Genomic DNA, 10,880 nt, shown 5'->3' with positions numbered 1-10,880 from the left:
AAATCAGTAAAGCAACATGTGCAAGTTAATTTTCAAGTTTCAATGTAAATTAGTGGTGTTAAGTAGTTGATTAGATGATAACTTGTTTGCTTTACAAGTTGACTGATATATGTAATGGCTTAATGCCTTATCAGTGTTGTTAATGAAAATATTCAGCTTGTTTTAGATCAAACTATCTCTTTTCTTTTCTGTTTTTCCACTTGCAAATTTTCTTTTTGCTTTTGCTTCTTCTCTAAGCCACGAAGTTTGTTGTTCAAGCAAGAACAAAGAAGCTTGCTACTGCCTTAAACACCAACAGGTTGCTTGTGGTAGCAGATTTCTAAGGTGGAACACATAACCACCATTCTCAATAGCCTTCCATCTGAGTATAATCCATTTATGGCTGTGATCATTGCCATCAAAGAGTCGTTTCCACTGCAAGGTGTGGTCTCTATTCTTGTTGATATTGAGACGAGACAACAAACTGAAGCACTCAAGCTACCTATTGTTGTTCATGCAACTCAGGCCCCAACATAGTTCTGGTGGTGGATCTTATAGTTCCTCTCTTCTCAAGGTCTTGGTGCAACCCAGTATTGTTAGAAGTCAACTAACTTTCAAGGTCAGCTAAGCATGACTTGAAAGTCCGCAATGTTCTTGAAGATTCAAAAAAATAGATAAGAATAAAATAGAAGTAAAACGATGGAGCTTATCATGTATCGATAAGCATGGATTTGCTGGAAGCTTCAAAAACTTGCTACCAGCCTACTAAGTCGGTTTAAGTAAGGCTATAGCTTATCATGTATCGATAAACTTGCTACCAGCCTACTAAGTCAGTTTAAGTAAGGCTATAAATAGGCATCATGTACATAAGTAAGCAAAAGCGAAAGAAGCATAAGTGGGTGAGAGTGTAGAGAGCAATACTAGCTATGGCTAGTAATAAAAATATATAAAAATTTGAGTTATTTTTTTGGAGTAATAAAATTATTTCGACTTTTAAGTGTTACTTATGTTTCCAACAAGTTGTATCAGAACCATGTTCATATCCATCTCATGATAATAAATACAATTCAACCACAAATCTCAAAATTAACCAAGATAACTATGATAATTGAAGCATTCAAATAAAGGTTTTACTCAACTCTCAAGATTGTTGGGACATTGTTAAAGAAAGATATGTCAAGCTCAAAAACGAAACTGTTGAAGTGATTTTGATAAATGAAGAGAAAAGGGCATTCAAGGAAGCTCGGAGAAAGGATAAGAAGGCGGTACCCAAAATTTTTATAAACACCAAATTTTAATTGAAGAGTTATTTTTCTCACTCATCTAAAGTGTAGAAAGTAATTTGCCTATTTTTAGTAGAGAGACTAAAATGTAAACCAAAATATAGTAAAAGAAATTTTGTGATACTTTTACCATATAAAACTAATTCATTTGAGAACTATTAGGAGTTAATAGGAGTATCGTAGTCTTTATAATTAACTTTGGGTTTTACTTAGAAAAGTTATTTACCCATATAATCTTAATATGAATGTGAAATAATTCATTTTCTTTCTCAAAATGAAAAACAAATTTGTATAATAATATAATAATACATACATATATATATATATATATATATATATATAGCTACTAATAAGACTAAATAGAGTTAATTTGACTATTTCAAATTTAAACTAATAAATGTTTTATATTTTTTTTCTTTTTATTCTCTTCAATATATCTAATAACTCATTGAATATATTATAAATATCATTATTACTTTTCTGAATAGTTATTATAAAAATAATTATCCAATAATTAAATATTTAAAAGCATACATTTAAATTATTAAATTTTAATTAAAATTAAATTTCATTATCTACTTTTTCTATTTAATAATTAAAAATTAAAAATATATTAGAACTTTAAAAATAAAAGTATCCAATTCAACTATATATAGTTTGATTATGTGCATGTTTTACTTTTATATTTAAAACTATTTTCTTATTATATGTTCATTATCTACTCTAGCATTTCTCTACTTATTTTTAGGCATTAAATTAGAGGTTACATCTTTTCAAAAGAAAGAAATTAGGTGGTAGAGATAAAAGATATGGTCAAATTTGGGAACAACACAAATTTACTATTAAATTGGTACAAAAGTAATATATTTTGATGTCTCCAAAAAAAAATATATATATATATATATATATTGAGTTAAGCATTTATGAGTTGAGCTTCAATTTACAAACTTTTTTAATTTCAACTTTCTTATAGCATGTATATTTTTGTGTAATTTTTAAAGTATTTATATTTATATATACTTAAATAGAAAAAATAGATATTCAATTTTTGTATTTAGTGCCTATAGGTTTTTTTTTTGTATTTTTCATGTCTGTTTTACAGTTTATATTTGAAGTTCGTGGTTATCCCCCCAACAATGCTGTCTCAAAAGTTTGACCCATGTTTTTTCTTTGAGTGTAATATGCCATTGCCATACCATTACTAACACTTGTTGGTATTTAGTGCCTATAATTAAAGCTTTCAAACCTCATCTTAAAAGATTGATTAAAAAAATGATAATTATTGTTTTTTTTAATTATAATTTTAAAATAGTTATTCCATGTATATAACTAAACATATGAATGGAATTTTATTAAATGATATTTAAATTATATTTAGAACCATTCTCAAACTTTAAATATTTTTGATAAATTTCTAATTTTCAGTTCACGTACATCTTAATTATAAAAAAATAAAATTATGATTTATATTTGAACTAAATTAATACTATATATTTAAATGAATAAAATTTATCTATGCATCGTATGGGTAGCAAACTAGCATGATATATGATTGACTTAAAAAGTTTAAGAAGTCTTAGATTACTAAGAAGAAACCAGCATACTTTTTGTGTATAGGCAGTATTGTTGGCTTTGACAAACAGTGAAGCGCCGTTGATATTAATCAACAGTGAAAACTGAAAATCCGAGTGAAGAACACAAAGACTCTATTTTTGGCCTGAAGATAGAGCTTTAAACAAAATAATTATTGTTGCAGTTGAATTTTTCTTATGGCATTAACAGGCTATCCTTTGGCACAAAAAGATCTAAAAGACATGGGTCCTTCTATGGGAAGGGCAAAGGAAGAAGAGAAGAGGACAAAATCTATATATTAACATGAGTTAACAAATTCTCTTGATCCTGCATCTTGCAAGCAAGGAATCCATGGTCCATAAACCCGGCACATGATACAAATACAGCTGACACAATTTTATTGGTGAAGCTTTAGCAGAGAATAGCTTCCTTCGGCCGATCTTATTGAAAAGTGTCAGCAAGTCAATGATCTAAGAACACTCGGATTTGCAACATCCTCTGTAGGTTTCCAGATGATATTTTCCAGTTTAGTGCAGAAATTCTTGTAGAACTGCTACAAGGAAACATTAGTATATCAAACAGTGCTGATAGGCACTCATAGAAAACTTAGTCAGACTCAGATATCAAACATGGACGAGCTAACAGCATTAGAATTCAAAACTATAAAGCCAGGCCATAGAATGGCAGCTAAGAAACAAGACTAGGCATTTGCATACTGTATCATGCGATAGAAACTAGAGAAATAATACTAGAAACTAATCCCCAATAAGAAGTTTGCCATTAGTGAATAAAACAACTAGAGAAAGGTTAGAAAAGAGATGTTTTAGTCTCATGCAAAGAAGATCAATAGCACTTTGCATAAATGGTGCAAGGTACAAGTTGGAACCAAAAGGAAAGACAATTAAGAAGGCAAAAATGCACATATTTAGCTACAAGAGCATAGTGAAAACTTAATTCCTTGTTAGAATAACAAGCCAAAAATGGTTGAATTGTAGCTTTCAGAGAACCAACTAAGCAACACCGAAAACATTAGTGCATACTTGTTAGAATAACAAGAAATCTCCGTTCTATCTTTAATTTAGTTTCAATTTGTGTTGCATGTAACCAATAATCAATGTGGAGGTTAGAGAAAACTAAGAATAACACCATGACAATACAAGTTTAGCATAAAGGTGTCTAAAATATGAGAATCAAGACACATATAACCAACCTTGTGATATTCAAGGGTATCTCCAGCTGCTTTTCTAACATCTGTCATGAACAGGGATGGTGCAACTTCAAAAACCTATATAAGATTTGTAAAACTAACTTCAAAACATGTCATATTACAATTCACCAGTCAATGTAAAAATATATTGATTACCAAATGATAGAAAATTTCTATGCATTTACCTCCAGGACAACTGCGAATTCCCCAACCTTATTTGCAGATATTCGCTCAAGTCTTGTCTGAGGTCAGAAGAATTAGAACAAACTTAAAGGAAAACGAAATAATATTAATATAGTATAACTGGCGCAGATGTCTTTAGCAATATCAAACACGATCTCCCAATCAAACAACAGAGTGACCCCAATTATTACTTGCATTGCTAGCAATTGAGAGACATTTAGTTAACCTAGACACTGTCATTCCTCATTAAACCTTTCCCATACATACTATTATTAGGAAAAGTGAATGAATACATTATGCATGAATGCACATCTTAAGCCTCTGGTCTAAATTAAAAGAATTACCTCTGAGAGTGTCTTTGAGAAGTAATCAAAATCAATATTGGATAAGTGTCTGCTATAGAGGAGCCATTTCAAGGGTTTCTTACTATCATGTTAGCATGCCCCTTTTTGTCTTCTTTGGAAGAGAAGAAAATGATAAAATGGGGAGAACTTTTTACATAAAAAGATAAAATTACTTCATTTTGTGGAAAAGTCTCTAAAGCATAACTCTATGGAACAGTAACCTGCAATTTGTCAATGAAGATATGTTTACAAGTCATACCTTGTAATTTCTTGTATGAACCTTGAGACCCATTGATTCCGCAACAGCTTCAACACTTGAGATTATATCTCTTGGTGGTTTGCGAGATACAAAGCGAGTTTGCCGTTTTACGTAATCCTGCCAAAGCCTTGGTCAATAACTTGTACACAAGCACTAAATTGGTATAAACATCTCATTCTCTCAATGTAAATTATCGGCAAACATCACAGAGAAGCATCGATTAAAATGAGATGATATGTTCAACCACATCTACCCATTCTCATTGACTGAACGCAAGATATAGCAACTCTATACGCTTTTCATATTTTAAGCAAGAATAACTTGCAGCAACCATATCAGCTACAACCAACCAATAAACCATAATCAAAAGAGAGATGCATTGGAGTGAAGTAAAATGACACAAGAGATCAAATTTTAGTAATGCTAACTTCTGAAACCACAACAATATGAACAGTTGAATGACAAATTAGGAAACAAGGAAGCAATTTTATATGGCTACAGAAAACACTGACTTGTATTGCTCTACCTGTTGCCTGTCAAACAATGATGACAGGTTCAAGCCCTGTGATAGTGTGATCATCTCAAATGCATTCATCATCAAGGGGCCTCCCTCTTTGGCTACAGACTGCTCAGAAACATACTGGTCCTGTAAAATAATACTGATTATTCAGCAAAGATAAATATAGAGAGAATAAAAATCCAGAGAACCAGGCTCTCAAGGAATCAGGCTTTGTTTAACATGCTGAACTCTAATATCCCTTAATGGACGCATAACAAAAATGAAAATTCTGTAAAGCTGGCATCAGAAGATCTGTTAGTCAAGGAGATGAACAATGAAACAAATGAAAAGTTCCTCACCTCAATGTCATCAAAAACTGCACGTACATCATCCAAATTTACTTCTTCGTCACTAGGTTTCACAGGCAAGTAATTCTTCTTAAACCAGGGATGCTTTTTAATTCCCTCAATTTGTATACGCTGCAGTAATAGGGGAACCAATTGGAGAAATTATGGAGAAACAAGCATAAGAACAAGACTTAACATTGTATCATTCACCTTGATCAGTCCAACTAGTGCCTACCATCATATCGATGAGTTTGAGAAAAATAGTCACAAAGTGAAATGAGGGAGCTTTTTAGAAATAAGCTTTATTAAGACCAGATGTAATGAAATTTCATTCTTTGATTCTAATGCCTGAACTATCTGATTTTTATAAAAAGGACATTTCATGATAAAAAAAAAAGTCCTTGGTCTATCCATTTGATCATGGAAGCTCAGTGATTTTTTTCTGGAGGATCCTGAATCCTGATTGTTGGATTCTTCAATATGCTATGCATCCACCAGACCCCAGAGTATAGGTACTAAAGCACTCTAATCAGAAGTCAAAGCCAATACATTTAGTAGTTTAGGCTTTCAAAAAGATTGGTAGTCATGGACATGGAGATACAGGATAATGCAATTCTATGATGTATATTGATGTCATCCAAATGACAAAGCTTAGAACTCAAAAAGTAAGCTGAATATACTCAACAGTTTTAGGATTGGGATCAAGGATCTTCTTTATTAATGAATTTGCTTCTGGAGAAAACCAAAATGGAGAAGAAAATTGACCGGCACTAATCTGCACGTTGAACAGAGAAACAGTTAGTTTCACAGTTATATCAATGCACTTACTAAATGCTTACATGTACGCATTAAGTTCAACAAAGGTGGTTCCGCTAAGCAAGACATATTAATGGGAAGGGTTTACAAGAGTGACAAATTTTAAATACTTGGGTTTGCAGTCTCCATTGTTATTTATGCAAAGGCATGAATTTCAGTTTCAGCACAGGACACAAGTCTGCCAAAGAAAATTATAACATAAGAAGCTACAAAATAGGAACCTAAGGCACCTTGCAGCATAACTGTAAACAAACAGCTCAATAGCAGTCAGTGTCTGCATATGTTGGAAAATTATTCACTCGTAAAGAATGAGCAGTTTGCAAATTAATAATATATTAATTGTCAATCATGAAACATTGATGTTATCTAACCTTTTTGTACAGTGTTGGTATGTCTATCTCGTAAAATGGGAGATATCCAGCCATAATAAAAAAGAGAATGACTCCGCAGGACCATATATCAGCAGCTGCACCATCATAACCCTGGTAGCTGAGCACCTGAAGAGCAGTGGTTTACCTTCAGTACTTCAACTACATAAAAAAAACCTAAAATTAAGCATGTCTTTTAATGCACTGATGCAGGTTTAAACATAAAATTGATTACAATTTACATCCATAACTAACTCTAGCCTCTAAGCAACTAAGAAACTACCAGAATAGTTAAGTGACAAAATGACAAAGAAAAAAGTCAACTATCACCGCCAAAGATAGTTAAGAAATTATGAGGAAGGTAAAATATAGAAAGGCATTAAGAGAGAAGAACTTATTAGGCAAGTGCTTATCAAGAAAAAGCCTGAAAGCCTTACCCAAGTTTCCTTGGTTGCCATTCTTTAATTGAATTCAGCAGTAACATCCCTGCTACCCTAGGCATTTGAATCAACCCCCTCCCCCTCTCCCCACTTCAGCCAAAAAATAAAGGAAAAATTCCCAGAAAACATCATAAACTAAGGATTACAGTATTTTAGGATCTTATTTAGTCTCTGCCCAGCTGTAGCACTTGTAATGTGATGCTGATTTCTATATCTTTATTGACTCAGCACTTGAGATAACTTATAAAAGGCATAGTTGACCAATGAATGGATAGGTATTTGATGGAGAAAAAAAGCAACAAAGTAGATGATCAGTTGTTAAAACAGTTGCAGACGCACATGTAAGAGGACTTTCAGGATTAAATCTGAGGAGACATATATGACTTGGGTAAATTGGCTTCTACTTGTCTTGTACATGACAAGACTATTGGCAATTGTGTTGGCATTTAATTCAGAATTTGTGACATTATTTAGTGGCATTGACTTAGAAAAACCTACTGTAGAGGATAAAATCAATGCAAGCAATTTCCAATTCCCAGTAGTTCAGAATGTAAGAGGCCGGAGTAGACAAAAATTAATTTGACCTATGTTTTGGAATTCAAAACAGTTGCAAAGCATGGTAGAATATAAGACAAACTTGCTGCATGATCTTCAAGTTGCTTGAAGGAATGTACCTCAGGTGCAACATAATTCGGGGTTCCACATGTCGTGTGGAGAAGTCCGGCCCCCTGCTAATGTGCAGAGAGAGAAAAGGAATAATTATAAGTAAAAGCTCTCTGCTGTTTAGTACCTAACTAGAAGTCAATATACTCACTTGCTGTAGCAATGCACTCAGCCCAAAGTCAGAAACCTTCAAATCTCCATAGGAGTCAAGAAGAAGATTTTCAGGCTATAAAATTATAGAGGAAAAGAAAAAGTTAGTCAGGATTAAAGATGGAATCATGAAATCAGTGCTGTTCAAAGATGTTGAATCATAACATAGCACCTTTAGGTCTCTGTGGTATACACCCTTACTGTGACAATGAGCAACAGCGTCAATAAGCTGTTGAAAGTATCGCCTACATTCATTCTCAGGAAGTCTTCCACAGTGAACCTAAAGAAAGAGTTAAAAGGAGATAAATGTTTTTCTTAGAGGGAAAACCAACCAAAAAAAGAGAAAAGGCAAAAATAAATTATTATGGAGAAAAAGTTCAAATAAATAATCTGCAAATACTTGAGAGATAGGAGATGCCTTACAATTTTATCAAAGAGTTCTCCTCCACTTATAAACTCAAGAATAATATATATTTTTGTCCTACTTGCCAAAACCTAGAAAACAATACAAGGTAACTTTCAACAATTTAAACAGGAATATCAATGGATGATGTACATAATTGAATGTATACATATACCTCATGCAACCTAACTATGTTAGGATGTCTAACAATCTTCATTATCGATATCTCTCTTTTAATCTGAAGCCAATGGGAAAAAGAAAACAGCCCGAGGAAGGGTTAGTCAACTAATTACCATAGTAACCATAGATGAAGATATTCATAAATAAGGTAGTAAGCAAAAAGTTAGGACAATTTCACAGCTCCAGTAGCTCTCAAATATTATGCTGCTAAAGGGTTAAAAATCCTTAGGATTAGATTTGAAAGACCAAGGAAGTATGAATTCAACTATACATGTACCCCCAGATATGCAGCATGCAGCAGGTTTCTCTAGACCTGAACACTTGCAGTGTATAACAATATGATGTTGGATTTATATTAGACTATCAAATTTTAAAAGGAAAAGATGGTCTCCAGAAATCTTTAGTTACTTGATTTCAGACAAGTGATGTGATCTAGTTTTTCACTAAATAAATTCAAAAACCAACATAAAAATAGATGCTAAGATTGTCCCTCAACTAGCATCCTCCCCAGCTAAGAATTTCATTAACAATCTTGTGTTAAAACAGTGTCCTTCGAACAGGTCCAAGGGACCAAAAAGAAAGTACATTGAGAAATGGCAAGGACTGTAACAGACACTAGAGTAGAAGACATTATAAAAAATAAAAGCAATTGGAAGAAAGCAAGGTATTTCTCTGGATACGGAAAACTATAAACTGCATGAATATAAAGATATTGTTGTAATCAAGAATAGAGGACTTCAAATACCCATTCTATAAGTTGCAGCAAATTATGCTCTTCCAATGTGGAAGTACCATTAAGTGAAACTTCAACATAAATTACTTCCTCACGCAGTTAACATCCAAGAATCAGAGGGCTCATGCTGACTTGAAAATCATTATAATCACCATTCACTTCAGAGAATTTTCCGTTAGACTTTGTGGTGAACTTGCTACTTAAATTCTACACAACAGAGCTTTCTCAAGGATAACTTATAATACCAGCACTAATCTTACCAAATACCAACCATAAGTCAAGCAGAGCACGCAAAATAGGCCAAACATGATTTTTCAACCAAACAATCAAAAGGCAAAGGCATTAATAGAGCTTTTTTTAAACAGTGAATTCAGTAACTTTGAACAAGATAAGAGAATAATGATTTCCACCTACTTAGCATTGAGTAAGAACTACAAATTCTAAAGTCAAAGGCCGTTACAGGGTCTGCCTTTGTTTTTTCTTAAAAAAAAAAAGAATTAAATGAACACCTGATCAACCATTCTGTGCTTAAGAATGGTGGCTTTGGGCAAAACTTTCAAGGCCACGCTCTCTCCAGTGACTGAATTCCGCGCAAATTTAACTTTGGCGAATGTTCCTTGCCCAATTGTTCGCCCAACCTCATACTTTCCTACTGTTCTTGTTTTCTTCCTCATCGTTATTCAACGATCATCTCATACCAAAAAGAAAAAGAAACACCTGAACCCAAAAAAGAGAAAATTAAAATTTGAGAGCTTACTCTCCATGCTGCGTTGACTACACCACACAAATTAGACTAATAAATTTAATAATTATTACTAAAAATTGTAGGCAATCTCTGTTTGGCTGCTGAGAAACTTGAGGGGAAAGAAAAAAAAAACTAATCGCAAGTTTATAAGTTTACTGAGAAAAACAAGAAATTTGAAGAGAGAAAAATAAACCGTAAATAGAGAATGAATTAAAATATACTAAAACAAGGCAAACCTAGAAGAGAAGTTGCCAATAATTAGACGAATATTCGGGAGAAAAACTTACCGCCAAGAAAACTTTTCGCCTTCAAATGAAGAAGAAAATGAAGATAGCCGGAGCTTCGACGAGGGCTTCGCGTTAGCTTTGGCAGTAAATTGATGGTTCATCAAACCAGGTAAAGCAAAGATAAACCAAAAGCTCTTTTTATTATTTTTTTGCTTAATAATTTTTTGGCCGCTGTGCTATAGCTAAACTATTCCTTTCCTACCCGTACTTTCGCCCCTTCTTTTTCTTTATAGCTCATTACCCCAATTTGATTTTCTGTTAAAAATTTTAAATCAATTAATTACACGCTACCACAAGTCAAAAGAGTAAAGAGAATCCCATAAAATATAAAATCATAAAAATAAAACTAAAAAATCTATTTACAAATTTCAATATATATATACTTTTAAAAATTATAATTATGAGAAACTTTAAAATATTAA

The 10,880-nt window shown here is 32.7% G+C and overlaps 1 protein-coding gene across 7 annotated transcripts; it reads right to left on the bottom strand.

Moving 5' to 3' along the window:
• Window positions 1-2,951: 2,951 nt before the first annotated feature.
• On the bottom strand, window positions 2,952-10,666 carry LOC105773348 (CBL-interacting serine/threonine-protein kinase 24). Of its 7 annotated transcripts, none has more exons than XM_012595132.2 (15): window positions 10,459-10,664; window positions 9,936-10,143; window positions 8,689-8,751; window positions 8,534-8,605; window positions 8,283-8,390; window positions 8,112-8,186; window positions 7,972-8,028; window positions 6,861-6,986; window positions 6,359-6,448; window positions 5,686-5,805; window positions 5,354-5,473; window positions 4,828-4,944; window positions 4,227-4,283; window positions 4,045-4,119; window positions 2,952-3,387 (listed from the first exon to the last, which is right to left on the bottom strand). In XM_012595132.2, the coding sequence occupies exons 2-15, from the start codon at window positions 10,098-10,100 to the stop codon at window positions 3,289-3,291; spliced, it is 1,344 nt and encodes a 447-aa protein (XP_012450586.1). In that variant the 5' UTR covers window positions 10,101-10,143; window positions 10,459-10,664; the 3' UTR covers window positions 2,952-3,288. The 7 variants fall into 7 exon arrangements, 5 of the variants coding, with proteins under 5 accessions (XP_012450586.1, XP_012450589.1, XP_052488372.1 ...); XM_012595135.2 differs by having other exon boundaries at window positions 7,972-8,025; XM_052632412.1 differs by having other exon boundaries at window positions 2,952-3,384; window positions 10,459-10,662.
• Window positions 10,667-10,880: the final 214 nt, after the last annotated feature.

Source organism: Gossypium raimondii, chromosome 6 (genome assembly GCF_025698545.1).
Source record: "Gossypium raimondii isolate GPD5lz chromosome 6, ASM2569854v1, whole genome shotgun sequence".
Taxonomy (NCBI): domain Eukaryota; kingdom Viridiplantae; phylum Streptophyta; class Magnoliopsida; order Malvales; family Malvaceae; genus Gossypium; species Gossypium raimondii.
This window is presented reverse-complemented; position numbering and strand designations above follow the sequence as displayed.

Coding starts and splice junctions, on each gene's coding strand:
- LOC105773348 (XM_012595132.2), bottom strand. CDS start 10,100: ATGAGGAAGAAAACAAGAACAGTAGGAAAGTATGAGGTTGGGCGAACA. Junction 5,806..6,358: donor TTGATCCCAATCCTAAAACT/GTTGAGTATATT, acceptor CTATTACTGCAG/CGTATACAAATTGAGGGAAT. Junction 5,474..5,685: donor CAGTTTTTGATGACATTGAG/GTGAGGAACTTT, acceptor ATTATTTTACAG/GACCAGTATGTTTCTGAGCA.